General features: G+C 43.8%; 1 protein-coding gene across 6 annotated transcripts in view; it reads right to left on the minus strand.

Moving 5' to 3' along the window:
* The window catches only part of sestd1 (SEC14 and spectrin domains 1), a 241,966-nt gene that overhangs the window by 192,927 nt on the left and 22,107 nt on the right, over positions 1-26,932 (minus strand). For 5 of the 6 annotated variants that reach the window (XM_070874797.1, XM_070874796.1, XM_070874798.1 and 2 more), the window contains one exon: positions 16,801-16,909. In XM_070874797.1, the coding sequence (XP_070730898.1) occupies positions 16,801-16,909 (109 nt within the window). Of the gene's footprint in view, positions 1-16,800; positions 16,910-23,427; positions 23,516-26,932 lie in introns of those variants that run through there. The other variant, XM_070874801.1, reaches the window with a different exon arrangement.

Here is a 26,932-nt window from a genome sequence, read left to right on the forward strand (position 1 = left end):
TACCCAAATCCCCTAGCTGTGAAGGCCAACATACCATTTGCCTTCTTCACCGCCTGCTGTACCTGCATGCCAACTTTCAATGACTGATGTACCATGACACCCAGGTCTCGTAGCACCTCCCCTTTTACTACTCTGCCGCCATTCAGATAATATTCTACGCTCACATTTTTGCCACCAAAATGGATAACCTCACATTTATCCACATTATACTGCATCTGCCATGCATTTGCCCACTCGCCTGTCCAAGTCACCCAACAGTCTCTTAGCGTCCTCCTCACAGCTGACACTGCCACCCAGTTTAGTGTCATCTGCAAACTTGGAGATATTACACTCAATTCCTTCATCTAAATCATTAATGTATATTGTAAATAGCTGGGGTCCCAGCACTGAGCCCTGCGGCATCCCACTGGTCACTGCCTGCCATTCTGAAAAGGACCCGTTTATCCCAACTCTCTGCTTCCTGTCTGCCAACCAGTTCTTTATCCACGTCAGTATATTACCCCAATACCATGTGCTTTAATTTTACACACCAATCTCTTGTGTGGGACCTTGTCAAAAGCCTTTTGAAGTCCAAATACACCACATCCACTGGTTCTCCCTTGTTCACTCTACTAGATACATCCTCAAAAAATTCCAGAAGATTTGTCTAGCATGATTTCCCTTTCATAAATCCATGTTGACTTGGACCGATCGTGTCACTGCTTTCCAAATGCACTGTTATTTCAGCTTTAATAATCGATTCCAACATTTTCCCTACTACCGATGTCAGGCTAACCGGTCTATAATTACCCGTTTTCTCTCTTCCTCCTTTTTTAAAAAGTGGTGTTACATTAGCTACCCTCCAGTCCACAGGAACTGATCCAGAGTCGATAGACTGTTGGAAAATGATCATCAATGCATCCACTATTTCTAGGGCCACTTGCTTTAGTACTCTGGGATGCAGACTATCAGGCCCTTGGGATTTATCGGCCTTCAATCCCATCTATTTCCCTAACACAATTTCCCGCCTAATAAGGATATCCTTCAGTTCCTCCTTCTCACGAGACCCTCGATCCCCTTATACTTCCGGAAGGTTATTTGTGTCTTCCTTCATGAAAACAGAACTGAAGTATTTGTTCAATTGGTCTGCCATTTCTTTGTTCCCCATTATAAATTCACCTGAATCTGACTGCAAGCGATCTATGTTTGTCTTCACTAATCTTTTTCTTTTCATATATTTGTAGAAGCTTTTGCAGTCAAGTTTTTATGTTTCCAGCAAGCTTCCTCTCATACTCGATTTTCCCCCTCCTAATTAAACCCTTTGTCCTCCTCTGCTGAATTCTAAATGTCTCCCAGTCCTCAGGTTTGCTGCTTTTTCTGGCCAATTTATATGTCTCTTCCTTGGATTTAACACTATCCTTAATTTCCCTTGTTAGTCACGGTTGAGCCACCTGTCCCGTTTTATTTTTACTCCAGTCAGGGATGTACAATTGTTGTAGTTCATCCATGTGACACTTAAATATTTGCCATTGTCTATCCACCGTCAACCCTTTAAGTATCATTTGCCACTCTATTCTAGCCAATTCATGTCTCATACCTTTCCTTCAGTTCAGGAGCCTCGTCTCTGAATTAACTGCGTCACTCTCCATCTTCATAAAGAATTCTACCATATTATGGTCACTCTTCCCCAAGGGGTCTCGCACAACAAGATTGCTAATTAGTCCTTTCTCATTACACATCACCCCCAATCTAGGATGGCCAGCCCTCTGGTTGGTTCCTCAACATATTGGTCTAGAAAACCATCCCTAATACACTCCAGGAAATCCTCCTCCATCGTATTGCTACCAGTTTGGTTAGCCCAATCTATATGTAGATTAAAGTCGCCCATGCTAACTGCTGTACCTTTATTGCACGCATCGCTAATTTCTTGTTTGCTGCTGTCCCCAACCTCACGACTACTGTTTGGTGGTCTGTACACTACTCCACTAGCGTTTTCTGCCCTTTGGTATTCCGCAGCTCCACCCATACAGATTCCACATTATCCAAGCTGATGTCCTTCCTTACTATTGCATTAATTTCCTCTTTAACCAGCAATGCCACCCCGCCTCCTTTTCCTCTCTGCCCATCTTTGCTAAATGTTGAATACCCCTGGATGTTGAGTTCCCAGCCTTGGTCACCCTGGAGCCATGTCCCCGTGATGCCAATAATATCATATTCATTAATTGGTGCCTGTGCAGCTAATTCGTCCACTTTATTCCGAATATTCCTCGCATTAAAGGCAGAGAGCCTTCAGACTTGTCTTTTTAAACACATTTTGCCCTCACAGAATTTTGCTGCAACGTGGCCCTTTTTGCCTTGGGTTTCTCTGCCCTCCACTGTTACTTTTCTTCTTTCTATCTTTTGCTTCTGCTCCCATTTTACTTCCCTCTGTCTCCCTGCATAGGTTCCCATCTCTCTGCCATATTAGTTTAACCCCCCCGCAACAGCATGAGCAAACACTCCTCCTAGGACGTTGGTTCCGGTCCTGCCCAGGTGCAGCCCGTCCGGTTTGTACTGGTCCCACCTCCCCCAGAACCTGTTCCAATGTCCGAGGAATTTGAGTCCCTCCTCAAGCCACGTATTCATCTGAGCTATCCTGCGATTTCTATTCTGATTAGCACATGGCACTGGTAACAATCCTGAGATTACTACCTTTTGAGGTCCTACTTTTTAAATTTAACTCCGAGCTCCCTACATCCATTTGCCTTCCTGATTACTTGCTGTACCTGCATACTAACTTTTTGTGTTTCATGCACAAGGACTTCCACGTCCCTCTGTACTGCAGCACTTTGCAATTTTTCTCCATTTACATTATAATTTGCTTTTCTATTTTTTTCTGCCAAAGTGGATAACCTCACATGTTCCCACATTATACTCCATCTGCCAAATTTCTGCCCACTCACTTAGCCTGTCTTTTTCCCTTTGCAGATTTTTTGTGTCCTCCTCATAATTTGCTTTCCCATCCATCTTTCTATCAGCAGCAAATTTGGCTACATTACACTCGGTCCCTTCATCCAAGTCAATAATATAGATTGTAAGTACTTGAGCACCGATCCCTGCGGCACCCCACTAGTCACTGTTTGCCAACCGGAAAATGACCCATTTATCCCGACTCTGTTTCCTGTTAATTAGCCAATCCTCTATCCAGGCTAATATATTACTCCCTTCCCCATGAACTTTTAGCTAATGCAGTAACCTTTTACGTGGCACCTTATCGAATGCCTTCTAGAAATCCAAATACACATCCACTGGTTCCCCCTGCTCGTTACATCCTCAAAGAACTCCAGCAAATTTGTCAAAGATGATTTCCCTTTCATAAAACCATGCTGACTCTGTTTAATTGAATTATGCTTTTCCAAAGAGGGTTTCTCCCACCCTTCCAATGAAGTTATGACAGATGAGTCCGGTGTCAGTCGGCAGTTCATAGCACAAACTGTATTTCAGATGGATATTAACAAGCAGCAAAAGCCAGCCATTTGGCATCCCATTCTCAAAGATGAGTAACTCAGGCAGAGTCTGCCTGATACCCACTGGGGTGCAGATCGAAACTAGACTGGGCAAGAAGCTATTCCAACCCGTGATGAATATACTTGACATATTTCACTGCAATATAGGTCAGGTAAATACTGACAGTTTATTTGTGTCTGGATGTGTATAGGTAGATCAGATTAGTGTTGTCTAGGTTTCAGTGTCACATGCTCCAAGATGGGTAAACTGTTTGGGCCCTATGACAGAAAAGCTTGTAAATGAGATAAGAACAGACTGTTTGGTGAAGAAAGGGCAGTATATATTTGTATCAGTATTTGGAGAAGGGTTGACAAGAGTGCAGGTGTGTGCAAATGACTGTTGCACACTCATAACCATGTGAGTAGTGTAAAACTTCAAGTTACCTATTACTCTCCAAAATTACAAGGAATTTGTTCACTATTTACCTGTCTAATGCTTAATACCGCTCTCATGAATTTCAAACAAGTTCAAGTTTATCAAACTAAAATACATTGGCTGGCATTCTCCTTACCTTGGCGGGTCCCGACCCCGCTGCTGACTCCATCCTGCTGTACGAAATGAACATACCTTAATGAGGCCTATTAAACCCGCCCAACATGTTACCTGACCTAATTCAATGGAGCTGGTCTGGTGATGTCATTTATGACGCGTTTTAAGCCAGGGTCCTTGAAGGGACCCTGGCCACATTAAATGTTCGGTTTAATCTAACATAGTGGCTGTTGAATGTTTACTGTGCAATCATACAAGTTATATATGAGCGACAAAGTATTTAAATAAAATTATTAAATAATATGACTCCATCTACAAATACGATCAAGAACGTAATTAAAAAACTACATTAATTGTGCTTTGGTCACAAATCTATAGACTTTTTTTTAAATCAGTAACTGGTACTAATAAAAGATGTGTACAGGTAATACATAAAATTAAGCAGACTTTAAATGTAATTGTAAAGGGGAGGATTTACAATCTTATGCAAATTCAGCAGGGGAGCTGCGGAATCCCTGACACACAGATGCTTACAATGTGTTTCTGGGATTTCTGAACCTCTTCCATTGAAGTTAACAATGGACAGAGAGAACCTCTGCAGAAATTCATCCTAAAGTCTCAGATTGAAATATTCAGGGATTGAAAGCAAATTGAACAAATGGAATGAATGATGAGAATTAAATTGTTATTTCATTCGCATGGAAGCAAGTTGACAGTGGGTTCCTGACCCGCTGCAAAAAAAAAAACTTTTCCACTGATCGTGCCCGCTACCACCACGGAAAATTCAGCCCATTAAAAAAAAAGTAAGTAGTCTCAGAATTCCAATGGTATTGCACCTGCAAATGGCACTACAAGCATAATATAACATCACTACTAGAATGCAATTGCGTCAAACCCAACATTACATGACGGTAGAAAAACGCACACACAGCAAAAGTAGCCAATGCCATTTTAAGTTTAAACACACCCCTACCCCCAAATCCCCGAGCTAGAAATTGTAAACCCTCACCCCAAACCACGCTTTTGGTCCTCAAACTTGGCAGAACAAGATCAGCAAGTGGGGAAGAGAGTAAAACAAAAAGTAAATATAGTCTGGCTGTAAATTTCAAGGCCTTGGGCAGCAGAATTTAATACGAATCCGTATAAATCATCCTATATTGGACTTACCCCAGGCACTTCAGTGGTCTCCCTTCATCACTCGCTCTATGCTTTTCCAAGAAAATTGTCTTGTGAAAGTCCATCCAACATTTTAGTAACACATGCAGCAAATTTTAAATTCCCTTCATGCAAAAGTTAACTGCCAGCACCAAGTTACAGATCGAGTCACTCTCAATTTTCCTCCTGCTCTGTCCCAGTCATAACAAGCAGAGCTGTTCAATCAGCCACCCTAAATCCTGTCCCTCATGCTGTTTGACATTTCAGTGCCAGCAAAGGTTGATGCAGCAATATTACCCAGATCTTCTGGAGAACCCCTGCCTAGATGCTTCATCTTGAGAATACCAAACTCTCCCCCATCCCCCAGAGTGTTCCCAGACAATTCTGATCGTCACCCCCAGCTTCATGTGTGCCAGATGCTCCAAGTCGTCGTCGTCTCCTCCGTCTCCCCCGCTTCCCCTCCCCCCCCCTCCCCCTCTCCCCCCCCCCTCCCTCCTCCCCCCCCCTCCCTCCCCTCTCCCTCCTCCCCCCCCCCCCCCCCACTGCACAGATACCCATTACCAGCTCACTTGGACAATGTTACAACCAAGCTATTGCAATTGATTGTCAGGCAGCCAATACAATGCACTGTCCCTCCCCTCCCTGAGATTCTTTTACAGTGCCTTCCCACCCTACATCCCTCTCTTCCTGCGGAGACATTTTGCTGAGCTGAAACCCTTCCCTGCTCTGGCACAGAAAGTTTTTAAGCCTCCACCCCCTGCCCATGACTGAGGGTATTTCCCATGCAGGAGTGGTTTCTCTACAGTATCCCAACTATCCCGTCCTTCTCCTCACACTCTCCCGCGCCACATTCCGTCCTCCTCACCTTCTCTTCCCACTCCTCTACAATTGTTGTATATGCCTGTCCCATCTTGGCCTAAATATCTCCCTTTCCTCTAATGTTGCTAGATCTGAATACTGCACTTTATCAGGAGATCCACTAGTTCACAAAATTGTCTAAAGTCAAATGGATATATGGCCTAGTCTGACAATCCTGTTTGGCACTATCACAGAATGCAGTCAGAAAATACATCTAGCACTATGGGGTGGAATCCCGAAGTTGCTGATGAAATAACACCCATTCTGCCAATGTTAAGGTACAGCAAAGTTTCCTGCCGGTCTCAGTAACATATGGGGGCCAATGGAGTTCAAAGTGTTAGGGTGGAGCCCTAAAAAAAGTGATCACATTTTTTTTAAAAATAAGAGTGAAGCTTCAACGATAAAACATTCATACGTCAATGGTTGACAATAGGCCGAACCTCACTGATCCAAACTACAGCCCTGATCTTACCAGCCCATTAAGTTACGTCAACAATTTAAACTGTGTCCTGCTAATCAATTGAGGGTAACACGATTGGTAACTGGTTAGTTTATCAAATCTTGGATCATTTTGTTGTTGTTTAAATTGTGTTGCTGTTTCTAGGTTCAGAGAAAATTGACCAAACAAATCCAATTGTAAATGTGCACAAACATCACAGTGGTGATTTATTTACAGATTTATATCATTAGGCACAGTGCCAGGGAAAGAGACAAATGATGGACCGCTTTCTGTCTTAAACATTTTTCATTAGTTCCCAAGATGGAGGCGCAGTGCCACAAGAAATTCAATGACCTCACCAGGCCATGGAAGTTAAGACACTAACCATGCTCAGAACATAAGAAATAGCAGGAGTAGGCCATACGGCCCCTCGAGCCTACTCCGCCACTTAATACGATCATGGCTGATTCGATCATGGACTCAGGTCCACTTCCTTACCCTCTCCCCATAACCCCTTAATCTATCAGTTAAGAAACTGTCTATCTCTGTCTTAAATTTATTCAATGTCCCAGCTTCCACAACTCTGAGGCAGCGAATTACACAAATTTACAATTCAGAAGAAACGCCTCCTCATCTCAGTTTTAAATGGGTGGCCCCTTATTCTAAGATTATGCCCTCTAGTTCTAGTCTCCCCTATCAGTGGAAACATCCTCTCTGCATCCACCTTGTCAAGCCCCTTCATAATCTTATACGTTTCGATAAGATCACCTCTCATTCTTCTGAATTCCAATCAGTAGAGGCCCAACCTCCTCAACGTTTCCTCATAAGTCAACCCCCTCACCTCCGGAATCAACCTTGAGCCTTCTCTGAACTGCCTCCAAAGCAAGTATAATCTTTCGTAAATATGGAAACCAAAACTGCACGCAGTATTCCGGGTGTGGCCTCACCAATATCCTGTATAACTGTAGCAAGACTTCCCTGCTTTTATACTCCATCCCCTTTGCAGTAAAGGCCAAGATTCCATTGGCCTTACTGATCACTTGCTGTACCTGCATAATAACCTTTTGGGTTTCATGCACAAGTACCCCTAGGTCACACTGTACTGTAGCACTTTGCAATTTTTCTCCATTTAAATAATAACTTACTCTTTGATTTTTTCTGCCAAAGTGCATGACCTCACACTTTCCAACATTATACCCTATCTGCCAAATTTTTGCCCACTCACTTGGCCTGTCTATGTCCTTATGAAGATTTTTTGTGTCCACCTCACACATCGCTTTTCCTCCCATCTTTGTATCATCAGCAAACTTGACTACGTTACCCTCGGTCCTTTCTTCCAAATCATTAATATAGATTGTAAATACTTGGAGTCCCAGCACTGATCGTGTGGCACCCCACTAGTTACTGATTGCCAACCCAAGAATGAACCATTTATCCCAACTCTCTGTTAGCTAGCCAATCCTCTATCCATGCTAATATATTATCCCCAACCCCGTGAACTTTTATCTTGTGCAGTAACTTTTTATGTGGCACCTTGTCAAATGCCTTCTGGAAGTCCAAATACACCATATCCACTGATTCCCCTTTATCCACCCTGTTCGTTATATCCTCAAAGAATTCCAGCAAATTTGTCAAAGATGATTTCCCTTTCATAAAACCATGCTGACTCTGCCTGACCATATTATGCTTTTCCTAAAGTCCTGCTACTGCTTCTTCAATAATGGACTCCAACATTTTCCCAACCACAGATGTTAGGCTAACTGGTCTAAAGTTTACTGCTTTTTGTCTGCCTCCTTTTTTTTAATAGGGGCATTACATTTGTAGTTTTCCAATCTGCTGGGACCTCACCAGAATCCAGGGCATTTTGGTAAATTACAACCAATGCATTCACTATCCCTGCCGCTACTTTTCTTAAGACCCTAGGATGCAAGCCATCAGGTCCAGGGGATTTATCTGCCTTTAGTCCCATTATCTTCCTGAGTACCACCTCCTTAGTGATTGTGATTGTCTTCCGTTCCTCCACCCCCCTATTGCCCCTTGACTATCCACTGTTGAGATATTGTTTGTGTCTTCTACCGTGAAGACCGATACAAAATATTTGTTCAGAGTTTCTGCCATCTCCATGTTCCCCATTACTAATTCCCCGGTCTCATCCTCTAAGGGACCAACATTTACTTTAGCCACTATACCGATAGAAACTCTTGCAATCTGTTTTTCGTCATGCTAGTTTACTTTCATAGTCTATCTTTTCTTTCTTAATTTTTTTTTTAAAGTCATTCTTCGCTGGCTTTTAAAAGCTTCCCAATCTTCTGCCCTCCCACTAGTTTTAGCCACTTTGCATGCCCTTGTTTTTAATTGGATACCGTCCTTTATTTCTTTAGCTAGCCACGGATGGCTATCTTTTCTTTTACAACCTTTTCTCCTCACTGGAATATATTTTTCTTGAGTTGTAAAATATCTCCTTAAATGTACGCCACTGTTCATCAACTGTCCTACACATTAATCTATTTTCCCAGTCCACTTTAGCCAACTCTGCCCTCATACCTTCATAGTCTCCTTTATTTAAGCTCAGTACACTGGTTTGAGATCCAACTTTCTCACCCTCCATCTGAATTTGAAATTCAACCATGCTATGATCACTCATTCCAAGGGGATCCTTTACTAGGAGATTGTTTATTAATCCTGTCTCATTACACAGGACCAGATCTAAGATAGCCTGCCCCGGGTTGGTTCTGTTACATACTGCTCAAGGAACCCGTCCCTTATGCACTTTATGAACTCTTCCTCAAGGTTACCGCAATAAGGTGGATGAATTAAGTGTGCAAATAGATGTTAACAAATATGATGTGATTGGGATTACGGAGGCGTGATCAGGGCTGGGAACTCAACATCCAGAGGTATTCAACATTCAGGAAGGATAGAAAAAAAAGAAAAGGAGGTAGGGTAGCATTGCTGGTTAAAGAGGAGATTAATGCAATAGTTAGGAAAGACATTAGCTTGGATGATGTGGAATCTATATGGGTAGAGCTGCAGAACACTAAAGGGCAAAAATCGTTAGTGGGAGTTGTGTACAGACCTCCAAACAGTAGTAGTGATGTTGGGGAGGGCATCAAACAGGAAATTAGGAGTGCATGCAATAAAGGTGCAGCAGTTATAATGGGTGACTTTAATATGCACATAGATTGGGCTAGCCAAACTGGAAGCAATACGGTGGAGGAGGATTTCCTGGAGTGCATAAGGGATGGTTTTCTAGACCAATATGTCGAGGAACCAACTAGGGGGGAGGCCATTGTGTAATGAGAGAGGATTAATTAACAATCTCATTGTGCGAGGCCCCTTGGGGAAGAGTGACCATAATATGCTGGAATTCTGCATTAGGATGGGGAATGAAACAGTTAATTCAGAGACCATGGTCCAGAACTTAAAGAAGGGTAACTTTGAAGGTATGAGGCGTGAATTGGCTAAGATAGATTGACGAATGATACTTAAGGGGTTGACTGTGGATGGGCAATGGCAGACATTTAGAGACCGCATGGATGAATTACAACAATTGTACATTCCTGTCTGGCGTAAAAATAAAAAAGGGAAGGTGGCTCAACCGTGGCTATCTAGGGAAATCAGGGATAGTATTAAAGCCAAGGAAGTGGCATACAAATTGGCCAGAAATAGCAGCGAACCTGGGGACTGGGAGAAATTTAGAACTCAGCAGAGGAGGACAAAGGGTTTGATTAGGGCAGGGAAAATGGAGTACGAGAAGAAGCTTGCAGGGAACATTAAGGCGGATTGCAAAAGTTTCTATAGGTATGTAAAGAGAAAAAGGTTAGTAAAGACAAACGTAGGTCCCCTGCAGTCAGAATCAGGGGAAGTCATAACGGGGAACAAAGAAATGGCGGACCAATTGAACAAGTACTTTGGTTCAGTATTCACTAAGGAGGACACAAACAACCTTCCGGATATAAAAGGGGTCAGAGGGTCTAGTAAGGAGGAGGAACTGAGGGAAATCTTTATTAGTCGGGAAATTGTGTTGGGGAAATTGATGGGATTGAAGGCCGATAAATCCCCAGGGCCTGATGGACTGCATCCCAGAGTACTTAAGGAGGTGGCCTTGGAAATAGCGGATGCATTGACAGTCATTTTCCAACATTCCATTGACTCTGGATCAGTTCCTATCGAGTGGAGGGTAGCCAATGTAACCCCACTTTTTAAAAAAGGAGGGAGAGAGAAAGCAGGGAATTATAGACCGGTCAGCCTGACCTCAGTAGTGGGTAAAATGATGGAATCAATTATTAAGGATGTCATAGCAGTGCATTTGGAAAATGGTGACATGATAGGTCCAAATCAGCATGGATTTGTGAAAGGGAGATCATGCTTGACAAATCTTCTGGAATTTTTTGAGGATGTTTCCAGTAAAGTGGACAAAGGAGAACCAGTTGATGTGGTATATTTGGACTTTCAGAAGGCTTTCGACAAGGTCCCACACAAGAGATTAATGTGCAAAGTTAAAGCACATGGGATTGGGGGTAGTGTGCTGACGTGGATTGAGAACTGGTTGTCAGACAGGAAGCAAAGAGTAGGAGTAAATGGGTACTTTTCAGAATGGCAGGCAGTGACTAGTGGGGTACCGCAAGGTTCTGTGCTGGGGCCCCAGCTGTTTACATTGTACATTAATGATTTAGACGAGGGGATTAAATGTAGTATCTCCAAATTTGCGGATGACACTAAGTTGGGTGGCAGTGTGAGCTGGATGCTATGAGGCTGCAGAGTGACTTGAATAGGTTAGGTGAGTGGGCAAATGCGTGGCAGATGAAGTATAATGTGGATAAATGTGAGGTTATCCACTTTGGTGGTAAAAACAGAGAGACAGACTATTATCTGAATGGTGACAGATTAGGAAGGGGGAAGGTGCAGCGAGACCTGGGTGTCATGGTACATCAGTCATTGAAGGTTGGCATGCAGGTACAGCAGGCGGTTAAGAAAGCAAATGGCATGTTGGCCTTCATAGCGAGGGGATTTGAGTACAGGGGCAGGGAGGTGTTGCTACAGTTGTACAGGGCCTTGGTGAGGCCACACCTGGAGTATTGTGTACAGTTTTGGTCTCCTAACTTGAGGAAGGACATTCTTGCTATTGAGGGAGTGCAGCGAAGATTCACCAGACTGATTCCCGGGATGGTGGGACTGACCTATCAAGAAAGACTGGATCAACTGGGCTTGTATTCACTGGAGTTCAGAAGAGTGAGAGGGGACCTCATAGAAACGTTTAAAATTCTGACGGGTTTGGACAGGTTGGATGCAGGAAGAATGTTCCCAATGTTGGGGAAGTCCAGAACCAGGGGACACAGTCTAAGGATAAGGGGTAAGCCACTTAGGACCGAGATGAGGAGAAACTTCTTCATCCAGAGAGTGGTGAACCTGTGGAATTCTCTACCACAGAAAGTAGTTGAGGCCAATTCACTAAATATATTCAAAAGGGAGTTAGATGAAGTCCTTACTACTCGGGGGATCAAGGGGTATGGCGAGAAAGCAGGAAGTGGGTACTGAAGTTTCATGTTCAGCCATGAACTCATTGAATGGCGGTGCAGGCTAGAAGGGCTGAATGGCCTGCTCCTGCACCTATTTTCTATGTTTCTATGTTTTTACTCTGACCAATTTGATTTGTCCAATCAATATGGAGATTAAAATCACCCTTGATTATTGCTGTTCCCTTTTTACAAGCCCTCACTATTTCCTGGTTTATACTCCGACCAACAGAGTTGCTATTGTTAGGGGACCTATAGATTCCACCCACCAGTGACTTTTTCCCCTTATTATTCTTTACCTCCACCCAAACTGTTTCAACATCCTGATCATTTGAGCCAATATCATTTCTCACTATTGCAGTGATTCCACCCTTTATCAATAGAGCTACCCCACCTCCTTTTCCTTTCTATCTGTCCTTCCAGATTGTCAAATACCCCTGAATATTTAATTCCAAGTTCTGGTCACCTTGCAATCACGTTTCTGTAATGGCTATCAGATCATACCCATTTGTATCTATTTGTGCCGTCAACTCATCTATTTTGTTACGAATGCTATGTGCATTTGGACAAAGTGCCTTTAAATTTGTTTTTTTACCCTTTTTCCTGCTTGTTCCTCTCTCCTTCAAACTCACTTTATTTTTGCTTTCTCATTCTAGCTTTACTCCCCTCCCTACTGAATCTATTTTCAGGTTCCCATTCCCCTGCCAAGCTAATTTAAACTTTCATTGTCACCCACCGTGGACACCACCACATTAAAGGTTAATGCAAATTTTGTTGAATCATGAACTTTCAGCAAAAGCCCCCGGAATTATTCTGAGCAATGTCCCACACATTCAAACAATGACAAGAATAATTTTTTCCCCTCTTTGTCTTTGCAGAGCAAAATGGCACACAACACACAGGAGAGGGCAAGAAACGGGTGGGGGAGGGGGTTCCCAAACCTGCAAAGATTTACATGAGTTTAACTTTTGATTAATGCTCATTAAAAGGTTTATCATTGTATATAGTTATTCACATTTTTTGAAAGGGTTTAACATTGCCTTGAACCACTGTTTGTAATTAAACTACGTTACTTAGTCTATTTAAGGTTTAATGGAGTCCCTGCAAGAATTTGTTCAAATGTCCAAATAAAGTTTAACTTTTTAAGGAAAAACTTCGAGTTAAAGTTTACGAATCATATGAAACATTTTTTGCAAAAAAGTCTTTTGATGTTCGAGAGCTGTGTCTGGATCCTCCTTCTGGTTGCGACCTTGCGGGGGCATTCATTGGATAAAGGCCTGTGCCACAAACTGACCTGTGACCGCATTGCCCTCTCTGAACATGCCACGTCCACTGGCTCCGGCTCCAACAGTCCAGGATCTTGTGTTTTCATTGGAGCCTCATGATGTTAATATCCAGACCTTCCGTCCTAGCGAAGTTGTGCAGGGCATAGCAGACGACTACCCTCACTATCCTCTATGAGGAGTATTGGAGGACATCCCCAGACCTGTCCAAGCACCTGAAGCGGCTCGTCAGCACCCAAGAGTCTTCTCAACCACCTGCCTGGCAGACGCATGTACTTGGTTGTGTCTCTCCTCAGGTATGGGACACAAAAAGGCATGGCAGCAAGGAATAAACTTGATCAGCAACGTTCCATCTTTCCACTTGTCCCCAGTACCCAAAGCATGCATGCGAAGACCGTGTTGTGGACAATAAATGCATCATTGCAGGCGTTCACAAGCAAGGTATGCAGCCAGACATCACAGATTACTCAATGTTGTGTGAGCGGTAGCCCTTTCTGATACAACGAACATCAACTTACAGTTATATGCGCATTTAACGTAGTAAAATGTCCCATGGTGCTGTATAGGAGCTTAATCAGACAAAAATTGACACCGAGCCAAAGAAGGAGACATTTGGACAATAGTGGTGGGTTTTAAAGAGGATTTTAAAAGAGGAAAGGCAGAGAGGTTATAGGAGGAGATTCCAGAGTTTAGTGCATAGGCAGCTGAAGGCACAGCCATTACTGGTGGGGTGAAGGAAATAGGGGATGGATAAGAGGCCTGAGTTGGAGAAACACTGAGTTCTTGGAGGGTTGTAGGTGGAGGAGGTTACAGAGATGGGGATGGCAAGGCCATTGAACACGAAGGTGAGAGTTTTAAAATCATGGCGTTCAGGATCAGAGAACCAATGTAGATCAGCGAGCACAGGGTGATGTATGAACGGGACTTGGTGCAAGTTAGGATACGGTAACAGAGTTTTGGATGATGGAGAAGATATGGGGTTGGAAATTCAGTTCCAGGTCAACTACGACGCTGAGGTTGCGAACAATCTGGTTAAACATCAGACAGTGGCCGGAGGAGATGGAATCAGTGGCTAGGGAATGAAGTTTATGGCGGGGACCAAAGACAATGGCTTCAGTCTTCCCAGTGTTTATTAAAATTTGGGCTCATCCAGGACTGGATGTTGGACAAGCCATGTGACAACATAGAGGCAGTGGAGTGTGTAGTGAGAGGTGGTGGTGAGGTAAAGCTGATGTCGTCAGTAAAAATGGAACTGGACGTCGTGTTTTCAGATGATGTTGCTGAGGACAGCAGGCAGATGAGAAATAAGAGGGGAGCAAGGACAGAGATAACAGTGCAAAGGCAAGAAGAGAAACCATTGTGGGAGATTCTCTGGCTACAACTGGATAGGTAAGACTGAAACCAGGCGAGGGCAGTCCCACTCAGCTCAACAATGGAGGAGAGGCGTTGGAGGAGAATGGTGTGGCCAACTGTGTCAAAGGTTGCAGACAGGTCAAGAAAGATGAGGATGGATAGTGCACCACGTATAGTCACGTAGAATGTCATTTGTGAATTTGATTTAAGGTTTTTTTAGTGCAAAAATATCACGCTGCAGCTCCTCTCGGCGGCGGGACCAAGGTGCACATGCACACAAAGTTTCCAGCTCTACGCAGTGGGATGAGTAGAGTTGGCGAGTAGACAGGGCCTTCCCCTTCCATTAAAGGGGAGGGCCAAGCTGCCCTCTGCAGGAGGGAAACATGGCCGATGCTGGACCATCAGGGAGCGGAGTGCTGTGGCAGCAGCCTGGCACACAAGCAGAGTGCCGAGCTGCAAGATCATGATCTACAAAGAAGGCCTCGACCGGTAAATTGGAGATTTTTTTTTTTGTGCCACACCTCCACTTTTATTTTTGCCTTTATGGGGCATTACCGAACGGATCGCTGCGCACGGTGATGACATCATCGTCGCCGGCACAGCGACCTGGGGCGCTATCGGTAGGAGTGGGGCGCTACCGGTTACTGCCGCCGTTAAACTCCCACAGAATTTCGCGGGAGTCGACAGCGGCGTCGCAAACCGGTGAAAAGTCGTTTGCGCCCCACGTTAGCTCCCCGGGGGCGCTATCAAGAGGAGAAAATGACCCGACTGTTTCCCCCAATGTCTTTATTGCGATGTGTGTTCCCTCGATTGACCCTTGAACTCCTGGGAAGCCAACTGCCCTGTAGAAACTTAATGTCCTCTGCCTTTGTCCAATCACGAACATGATAAATCTGATGAATTTTGCAGCCACGGAAAAGGCAGTCAGTTATCCGCCAAATGCAAGTTTTCACTAATCTCACAATCTGCCCGTTTGATTGATCCCTTGTGGATGGACCTATAAAAGTTGAGGGTCATGATGATCTTCATTTCTATAGTTAAGGACCGGGGCTTTAAGTCATGGCAGAGTCGGCCAATGGCCTCCTTGGAAAAGAGTAGCCATTCAGCTCATCCAACATCACAAAATGTCTATCGAAGCCTATACACTACCAAGGGTGCGTATTTGCATGTGTGGTGTTGTCTTCGCTTGTGGTGCTTCACTCTCCAGGCCTCTTTTATCTGGTTCTCTTCCTCCCGCTCAATGACAATGACAAGCATGCTACAGCCCATAAAAGAGCCATTTTTATTTCTCAAAAGGACTGGAAAATAGGTGTCAGGATTCACAAGACAAGAATGGCTACAATATTTCCTGGAATTGCTGATTTGCGGCTGGTTAAGGTTGCTACGGGTGTCTGTGCATCTGAAAATCAGGTTATAATTTTTTTTAAACTTCTGAACCAGCGCAATTACAAGAAATTCACAGCTTTATAGCTTGGGGGTAGAACCACTATAATGAGGCGAGATGCGCAGAGAGATCAACAGACAGGTGTTAAAAGATTGAAGAAATATGGATGTAGCATAATTACATGCTTTACTCAGAGTCCCAATTTTCCTAGACCTTTTACGCATTAACTTGGTTGCCAGATTACACATGTCTGTAGGCACAAAAACACAGAAAATGTCTTCCTCACATATCTGAAGTAAAATCTGGCAGTATTTTTGCAATGAAAGATAATTTAAAAGTCGATCTTCAGCTTTGTTTTAAATTTCAAAAGCACGAACATGATTTCCTACCTACAATTCACCAATATAAGGTAAATGGGGTGAGCAAGGTCAAAAACATTAACACTCTGCCAAATATCACTAATCTTCAGCATCCCTAGATGAAACACAAGCAAACCATTTAGCACAAGAAAATCTCTACAGCTCAATTAATTTTAAAACTTCCTTCCTGTAATACTTAACTGTCAGTTTACTGAAAGAAGTCAGTTTTAATTGAAGAAAATTTCACTTACAACAGTTATAAAATGCATTTTTACAATATTTGACAAAATAATCCCCACAGAAGAGTGTATTAAACACACTCATCTGACAAAACAGACTTAATTATCATTCGTGACAGTAGTTCACAGGTTGAGCAATGTTAGTATAAATATAATTGCATTTTTTAAATACAGATAAAATGCATAAATAGAAGAATCACCTCGGAATGCTGAGCAAATAATCCAGAGTGACACTCAGCTCATCCATGTTTGTTTGCTCTGAGCATAATGGAATTGTCAGAATAAGGCCACTTCTTCTGTCCTTGCCTCCTAAAAAGGAGATCATTTTTGTCAGCACATTGTCTTTTTAGGGCAATTATCACAACATCTTATTGCTACATCATTGGAATAAAAATTGAACACTCAAACTCTTGCTAGGTATAGAATGATTTTCCAAACACAGTCAATGTTATGCTGTATTTAAATGCTACCTATCATATTTTAACAAGTACAAAGAAATCTGCCACCTTTTCCCATGTCCAAACTCTGCACTACCCTTGTACCTAGTTTACTCTTTTATTTAACTGACCTCCTACTGACATTCTTTCATTGCTTGTTTCTGAACTCAGCACCATTTCTTAATGTGTACTGCCTTCCTAATTTACAAGTACTTTCACTGTGATTAAATCTACATTAACTGTTGTAGTTCTGAATTCACCCAATTCTTTCCCACAAATTTTGCCACCGCAAGAACAAATTGAAATAGTTTTGATGCTAGCACACATACGCTGAACATTTTTGATCCACTACGGCAAAAATTAACTTTGCTGTCCATTTTTCTATTTCTCAAATATCTAATTGCTAGCTCTGAAAGGGTAAAGTGACCACCCTGCTCTGCAAAGACTGAAAGTTGCATTCTTAAAAGCTGCAGCATTCTTTTAAAAACAATTACATATAGCAGTGTTATTCTGATGTAATCCACCAAAGATTAGCTAATGTTTCTACCTCTGGGGCATGATTTGGTCAGTTTGAAACCCGATCCTTGTGGAAGTGGGCTTACAGGACAAAATTCAAAATGAATAGGCACTAAATTGGTGATCGCATTTAAAGAAGCCACAAGAGTCAGTGTTCTGAGAAATGGGGGGAAAAAAAATATATTGACGTCGTCAGGCTTTGAAAACGCTTTAATTTAATTCGGTCATCAATACTGACAGCCCTAAATTTGATGAGCGTAAAATTTCAAACACAAAATAAATTTTGATATGCTGTGGATCTCACTGGTGGTGTTATACACAGGAGGTGGGAGAATATGGTGTCTCTGAACAGTGTCTCGTCTTCATGTTGCTGATGTTTTCTGTCTCTCGTTTTCTGCCTTTCTTTCCCTTTACTGCTTCTCCCTTCCCAACTTTTTGTTTCTCTCTTTGTCCTCTTATGATTCTGTTTTTTCTTTTGTTTTGGATGGGAGGTGGTGGGTAGGGTGGCAGAGAAAGAAAACACAGAGCTGCAGACTTCCCTTTTATCCATTTTCTTCAGATTCCTTTCAAAAGACAGTCTGCTTATCTCGCTCTCTTTTTCTCAAATGTAAGCAATTATATTTTCATTTCCAAATCATTAACAAAATAAAACAAGATAATTATAGGCGTTCTGTTGATTTCAAAATTCGACTTAAAAAAATTACCATGACTGCAGACTCTCTCACATTCATACATATTTTTAAATTTGTGTTACAAAAATAAAAGCTACAACAGGTGTGTATTTAGTAGTCATTTTGCTCACTCACCTTCTCACATAGAAGCACACTCTCTACTTTAAAAAAGCATCCAATACAAACTTTATCTGCAAAATCTTTTAACATTTGCTCTGTAGCTTTTCTTCAAATAATGTTTTAAAATTACTCAAACTACTAAAAGCTAAAAGTCTCAACAGTACAGCTGATCAAAAGATAGAGATGCAGCCAAGGAAATTGGCTACATGTTCATGTGCTCATACTGCACAATTGGAATTCAGCAAAGATAGCAGGACCCTGATCAGAATTTTGGGGGAGACTTGGCCTGCAAGTAAAAACTTTAAATGGAAGCATTAAAAGCAACACAGGATAATTCAATGGCTAAATTTAATCATGCTATTATGTTGGGTGTTTTTTTTTTTGCATTTCTTCAGTTTGTTTGAACCCTTCAGAAATTTCAGTTTGTGGGGAAAGCATAGCATTTTTTAAATTTTCAGGAATATTTTGAACGATTTAAGGTGAAAAATTAAAATACCGCATCACATAGTTGCAAATATATGTAATTATATTGAGGGAATCCAGTTTACACAAGTCTGCTTCAATTATGAATGTGTTCCCATAACATTGTGCTCGTCCTTTTTAGCGTTAGATCTGCCGAGTTGGGAGAGACGGTCAAAGCTTGGTGAGTTTAGAAACATAGAAGCATAGAAAATAGGTGCAGGAGTAGGCCATTCGGCCCTTCTAGCCTGCACCGCCATTCAATGAGTTCATGGCTGAACATGCAACTTCAGTACCCCATTCCTGCTTTCTCACCATACCCCTTGATTCCCCTAGTAGTAAGGACTTCATCTAACTCCTTTTTGAATATATTTAGTGAATTGGCCTCAACAACTTTCTGTGGTAGAGAATTCCACAGGTTCACCACTCTCTGGGTGAAGAAATTCCTCCTCATCTCGGTCCTAAATGGCTTCCCGCTTATCCTTAGACTGTGTCCCCTGGTTCTGGACTTCCCCAACATTGGGAACATTCTTCCTGCATCTAACCTGTCTAACCCCGTCAGAATTTTAAACGTTTCTATGAGGTCCCCTCTCATTCTTCTGAACTCCAGTGAATACAAGCCCAGTTGATCCAGTCTTTCTTGATAGGTCAGTCCCGCCATCCCGGGAATCAGTCTGGTGAACCTTCGCTGCACTCCCTCAATAGCAAGAATGTCCTTCCTCAGGTTAGGAGACCAAAACTGTACACAATACTCCAGGTGTGGCCTCACCAAGGCCCTGTACAATTGTAGCAACACCTCCCTGCCCTTGTACTCAAATCCCCTCGCTATGAAGGCCAACATGCCATTTGCTTTCTTAACCGCCTGCTGTACCTGCATGCCAACCTTCAATGACTGATGTACCATGACACCCAGGTCTCTTTGCACCTGCGGTGCATGCCTGTATAGAACAGTTGAGGTGGAAGAGGTGGATATTAATTCCAGTGACAAGGGTGCAAATCAAGTAGATTGCTTTGTCGGAGATTGTATCAAGTTTCTTTAGTGTTGTACGAATTGAGTGAAGTGCCAAGTATTCCAGCTCACTCCAAATTTGAGTAGATGATGGCAAGTCATTGAGGGGTCAAAAGGTGAGCCAGTCATTACAGAGTACCCAGCCTTTGTCTTGCTCTTGTAGCCATGGTGTTATGATGACTGGTCCAATTAACCTTCTGGTCAATAGTGATCCCCAAGATGTTGATGGTGTGGAGCTCAACAATGGTGCTGTTGAAGGTTGGGAGGGCAATAGGCTTTTCCTTATTGGAAATGGTCATTACCTAGCACTTGTATGACAAGTGCCAATGTTATCTGCCATTTGGCACCCCAAGCCTGGACTTTATCCAAACCCTGCTGGAAGCTGGCAGGAGTTGTTGTTCCCTGTAACTGGCACCCACCACTGTGGAATTATTAGCAAGCAGCCTCAATTTCGACTTTATGATGCAGGGAAGGGCATTGATGAAGACAGTTAGGCCAAGGACACTGCCCTGACGAGCTCCTGCAGCAATGGCCTGGGGCTGCGATGATTAGCCTTCGACAACCGCAACCATCTTCCTATGCATCCGATATAACTAGAGGGTTTTTCCTCAGTTTTGCTTGCACTCTTTGGTGCCATAATCAGTTTACTGCTGCCTTGATTTACTATTGGTTATTTTAATTTACTTTAAATACAATAACACCAATCGGGAATTTCAAGGCTGCTGCTTTCACAGCATTGTGCTGGATTCCAGAATCCCTGTTCAAGAAATAAATGTTTATTCGCAGAACTAAACAGTTCCTTTTCTTTAACACAGAAAAAAAAATAGTTTGATTATTCTTGGATGGAATGGCAAGTACTAATCTCAAAAAAAAACATTGTCGTAACTGGTTTTAGAAGAATTTTCCTAACCCTTGCCACTGGGGTACTCCCATTGGCCTAGATGCAAAAATCATGAAAAAGGAGCTTATCCCATTTTGCTAGGTTTGTCTCTTGATCTTGTCCTAGGATCTCCAGGTCTAAGGCCCTGAGGGAGTCTCTTGCCTCATTTTCTGCTGCCAGATCTGCTGGGCATCAACTGAAATATAGTACACTGGCTTGTCCATAGCAGTCCCAGAGACAAACTGAAGGTGGCCTTTGTTACTGGATTCCTCCCAAGGTGTTTTAAAACAAATTGGGGTTTTCTGGCTTGCTGACCTCCATCAACAGTCAGAAGCCCCTACCTTGGAGGCCAAGAAAGCCTGCAGCTTGAGTTTCCTGCCCCTGTCAGTGCTAGGCCCTGATAGCGGGCAGGGCCCCAAACCATGGTCATGATCATGCCCCAAACCATGGTCATATAAGAAAGATCAGTGCTCCTGGGCACAGACAGGAGCAGCATACTTTAAGTGTACTGCTCCAGTGGGGGTGGGAGCAGCAAAAACAAATGGCCCTCGTAACTATGAAGAATGTAAACATTTAGGCTCAATATTTCTGATAAAGATTATTGTGATTGTAAAAGGACATTATCTTAAAATTGAAAGTTCTTGCTTTCTGCTGGTATCAACCTCCAGGTAAACACCAGATACTAGTGCCCCATGAAGCCTCAACATAACACTAGCGAGGGTCGCATCACCATTCGCCCAAAGCATCACCAAAGCAAACTTGCGTGTCCAACTTATGCTTGCTGTCCGACACTGGCTCTCGATCCTCGAATGCCTCGATTTTAAAACTCTCATCTTTGAACTCTGCGTTTCTCCAACTCACACCTCTTAGCCATCCCCCATTTCCTTTACCCCACCATTGGTGGCCATGCATTCCTGTGTGGATCTCAAGCTCCGAATTCGCTTCCTAACCACTCCTCCCCTCTCTCCTCCTTTAAGACCCTCCTTAAAACCCACATCAGTTTCGGTACCCCGTTCTTATGTCTCCTTCTTTGGCTAGAATGTCAAGGAAGTTGGCGGAGAGGACAGATGGAATTTAGATGCAGGTTAAAGTCATTGAGGATGAATCTCTACTGAGCGCAACGATTGAGTGAGAAGAAAGAAATTGTTCTGAGAAAGAGACAAGGGACTTCAGAGGGTGGGAGATAATAAAGACCTGAAAAAAGAGGCAGGAAGGGTGGACCCATAGAAAGCCAGATGTGTCTGTGCTGATATGAAGAACCTGACGTCAAATTGTCCTCCAAGAGGAGGCTGGCACTTCCAAGCTCCAAGAAATGGAATTTAACAGTGACATGGTTTGGGTCTGAAAGCAGGAAATGAACAGTATGATGGGAGGATGGAATGTTCATTTTGGTGACTGGATGGTAGTGAATTAGAGATCTACTCCAGGAACCATGCAAGGAAGCATGCCAAGCAACCCCTAGTGTGTTCCTAACACAGATGAGGCTGCACACAGGGAGGTTAAAGTAACAGTGATCTCAGTCTTTAATAAGACACTCCAGAGTGAGGAACAGGCCTTAGGGGCCGGCTTATATACAGCGCTCCCAAGGGATGCTGGGATCCCTTGGGACTTCAGGGGATGAGCTCCCTGGTGGCAGAACATGGGAGTGCATGCTTTACAGATACACAACAATCCCCATCTACAAAACTATTTAGAAAATAGTTTTCTGATCACACTTCATGCAGAGAATTATATTAAGAATTTAAGCTCCCAGTTTTATGACCTCATCAGCAAATGTGGACCTACCCTTCCTCTGATTTAAAAAAAAACACAAAAATGCAAATGCAACAATAAAAATTAATAGGAATTGAAATGTACTAAAAATCAGGCAAGGCAGGATAGAAAAATTACTTTATTTACAATGCCATTCAACCCTACTAAAAGATTCAGATCTATCTTTAGTAAGCAGGAAGTGAACAAGGAACAAGGAACAACCTCCGGGGACATTCTTTTGTTTTATACATAATCTGATTTAATTTTACTGGTAGATTCGATGCTAACAACAGTCTTTTATATGAAAGAACTACAAACAAGATGTGGATTTTGTGTGATCGGTAAACTTTGCATAGCTTACAATTCTATTTTGAACTCTTGAAACAAAATGATAAATCAAGATTACTGTATTAAGTTTGCTGATAATCTAAAGAGATTTTTGACAAACAAACTTGACTTGCTGGCCAACTGTATTTTTTCCAAAGTCATTGCAAAATATTAGTCGTAGGTCAGTCTTCATCAGCATTTTTTATTAAAAGGTTTAAAGTTCACTGGGCAAACTAATGTGTAAACAAAATTTCGAGTTTTAACCTGCATAAACCTAAAGTTACAGAAGTAGTATATAAAGGATATGCTTATTTGTACTGCAAAAAGGGCCAACAGGCTCCACCCCTTATTTCTGATTGGTCCCCTTGGAGGATGAGCCACACCCTGAAGTTTCACAGGAATCTGTCACTGGATCCGCCCATCCCAAGGTCTCACTGACTTTGCAAATTGTAAATTGATCTACTTTGACTTCCTGAAGCGACAGAGGACAGAGCTCCCCAGAAGACAGCAAGGGCCAGCCAAAGTCCCGTGCCCCAGTCCAAGTACATCCCTCCCCCCAGCCAAAGTGCCTTACCCCAGTCCAAGAACATCCCTCCCCCAGCCAAAGTGCCTTACCCCAGTCCAAGTACATTCCTCCCCCAACTAAAGTGCCTTACCCGAGAACAGCCCATAGATGGAGACTCTGCCTTTGACTCAAGTGTTCGACTCCATTCCGCAGCATGCTACCCGCCACCACCTCAGAGAGACCCCAACACTGCATGAGGTAGAAAAAGCCATAAGACAGCTAAAAAAATAAGGCTATGGGAGCGGATGGAATCCCTATTAAGGCACTGAAGTATGGCGGAGAGGCACTACTGGCGCGAACACATGACCTCATCTCTCTCATCTGGAGGGAGGAGAGCATGCCGGGAGATCTCAGAGATGCAGTGATCGTGACCATCTTTAAAAAAGGGGACAAGTCCGACTGCGGCAACTACAGAGGAATCTTCCTGTTATCAACCACTGGGAAAATCGTCGCTAGAGTCATCCTCAATCATCTTCTCCCTGTGGCCGAGGAGCTCCTCCCAGAGTCGCAGTGCGGATTTCATCTCCTCCGGGGCACAACAGACATGATTTTTGCAGCGCGACAGCAGCAGGAAAAATGCAGCGAACAGCTTATACATGGCCTTCTTTGATCTTACAAATGCCTTTGACACTGTAAACCGCAAGGGTCTATGGAGCATCCTCCTCCATTTCAGATGCCCCCAAAAGTATGTCACCAAACTCCGCCTGCTCCACGACGACATGCAAGCCGTGATACTTATGAACGGATCCATCACAGACCCAATTGATGTCCGGACCGGGGTCAAGCAGGGCGGCGTCATCACCCCAACCCTCTTCTCAATCTTCCTTGCTGCCATGCTCCACCATACAGTTGATAAGCTCCCCGCTGGAGTGGAGCTAAACTACAGAACCAGTGGGAAGCTGTTCAACCTTTGCCGTCTCCAGGCCAGGTCCAAGACCACTCCAACCTCTGTCATCGAGCTCCAGTACGCGGACGACACCTGCGTTTGTGCACACACACAAGCTGAACTCCAGGACGTAGTCAATGTATTTACCGAGGCGTATGAAAGCATGGGCCTTACACTAAACGTTAGTAAGACAAAGGTCCTACACCAGCCTGTCCTTGCAGCACAGCACTGCCCTCCCAAACATCAAGATCCACGGCGTGGCCCTGGACAACGTGGACCACTTCCCCTATCTCAGGAGCCTCCTATCAACAAGAGCAGGCATTGATGAGGAGATCCAACACTGCCTCCAGCGCGCCAGTGCAGCCTTCGGCTGCCTGAGGAAAAGAGTGTTTGAAGATCAGTCCCTCAAAACTGTCACCAAGCTCGTGGTCTATAGGGTCATAGTAATACCCGCCCTCCTGTATGGCTCAGAGACGTGGACTATGTACAGTAGACACCTCAAGTCACTGGAGAAATACCACCAGCGATGTCTCTGCAAGATCCTGCAAATCCCCTGGGAGGACAGATGCACAAACATTAGTGTCCTCGTCCAGACCAACATCCCCAGCACTGAAGCACTGACCACACTTGATCAGCTCCGCTGGGCAGGCCACATAGTTCGCATGCCAGACACGAGACTCCCAAAGCAAGCGCTCTACTCGGAACTCGTCCATGACAAACGAGCCAAAGTCAGGCAGAGGAAACGTTACAAGGACACCCTCAAAGCCTCCCTGATAAAGTGCGACATCCCCACTGACACCTGGGAGTCCTTGGCCATCGACCGCCCTAAGTGGAGGAAGTGCATTCGGGAGAGCGCTGAGCTCCTCGAGTATAGTCACTGAGAGCATGCAGAAATCAAGCGCAAGCAGCGTGCGGCAAGCCAGACTCCCAGCCCACCCTTTCCTTCAACCACTGTCTGTCCCACCTGTGACAGAGACTGTGGTTCTCGTATTGAATTGTTCAGCCACCTAAGAACTCATGCTAAGAGTGGAAGCAAGTCTTCCTCGATCCCGAGGGACTGCCTATGATGATGATGATGATGAGATGGGGTATTGTGCACGGATTGTTAACAGGTTTATTGGGTATGAAGTGAATAGTGACAGTGTCGTGACTTCTGGATATCATCCACTCCAACGATGTCCCTTGCAGGGGGTTGTAAGAATGTGATCCGTCTTCCCAGAGTTCCCTCGTTCCCCTCTCCCACCTGTGCCTCTCACTCTTCCCACCCACCTAGCCTCTCACTCTTTCCCCCCCCCTACCCCCCCACAAGCTCTCTCCCTTTCCCCCCCCCCAACCCGGCGCTCTCTCTCTCTTTGCCACAACCCCCCCCCCCCCCCCCACAGCTCTCTTTCTTTTTTTCTTTTTTTCTCTCTCTCTCTCACCTCCCCCGCCGCTGCTCGAGGCTCATGGGAGACTCGGGGTTCTGCGGGAGGCTCGGGGCCCGCCCAGTGAGAAGCTCGCAGCTCAGCGGGAGGAGCGTTCGGTTGCAGGGTCCCAGTTCCCTCTCTCGCCATCGAGCCCAGGCCCGGCACCATCAGCCACTGCCATTGCCTGCCTGCATCGGCCCCACCCCGCCACCATTGAGCCCAGGCCGACTGGGGGTAAGAGAGTCAGAGCCTCAGGTCCTGCTGCTCGCATCATGCACATGGAATGATTCGGCCGGGTGGGGGGGGCAGAGCTTGACAGAGGGCAGGGCTTGTCGCCAGTCGGTCAAAAAAGTGCAGTACAAATAGTTAGTCCCATAAATAAATGCTGGGAAAGGGAGGTCTTACTCATTGTATCATGTTACTGTCCATTGGTTCTACATCATTTCCTTCCCCACAATCAATGTGAAAAGAACACTATCTAACTTTTTTTTAATATTAAAATGCAACTAAAAATGTTGGAAATCAAATGAAACAGAAAAACTTGAAAGTACACAGGTCAGTCAGCATCTGCAAATTGAAAAAAAGGAGATGGGAGGTGATGTTTCAGGTGTGCTTTATGATGAATGCACATCGAAAATGTCATAACTTATCTATGTTTTCCTCTTTGCAGATGCTGTCTGACCTGCTGTGCTTTTCCAATATTTTCTAGTTTTGCCACTATCTAACTGCTAAAGCTCCAAATCAGCATCTACAGCCAATTAGGATGCTGACCTGCACTGACTCAATAGAGCCAGATGCTGATATCAGGGAGTTGATGACAAAGAGATAATGAAGAAAATTTCTCTGAGCAGGTAAGAGGTCTTTAACAAATTCTTCTTTACATAATTTTACATGTTTACTATTTATTGGCTGGTCACAACCATTTGACAATATTTTCACAGCTCTCACCAATAAAAATAAATTTGAAAGTCCTGTAAATACAAAGTGCTAGATTTTCAGTTTTCAGCAAAAACGATAGTTTTAAGCCAACATTACCATTTTCGCTGCTCTACCGTTTTTAGGCCTCACTTTCGGCCTTTATGTCTGCACCATCGTTAAAGTCAGCGTTGCACGAAGATTCACAGCACAAACCAAGAGTTTCCGCAACTTTAGTGCGGGGCCAGTAGCGTGCGAGAGGCGCCGTGGGGCGGGGATGGGGGGGGGGGGGGGGGGGGTGAATTTCAAAAAAAAAAAATTCAAAAAACCCTTACCTACTAAATCGCTGTGAAATAATTAATAAAAACTTTAACTTACCTTTTTGCAGG

Source organism: Pristiophorus japonicus, chromosome 3 (assembly GCF_044704955.1).
Source record: "Pristiophorus japonicus isolate sPriJap1 chromosome 3, sPriJap1.hap1, whole genome shotgun sequence".
In the NCBI taxonomy this organism is placed as follows: domain Eukaryota; kingdom Metazoa; phylum Chordata; class Chondrichthyes; family Pristiophoridae; genus Pristiophorus; species Pristiophorus japonicus.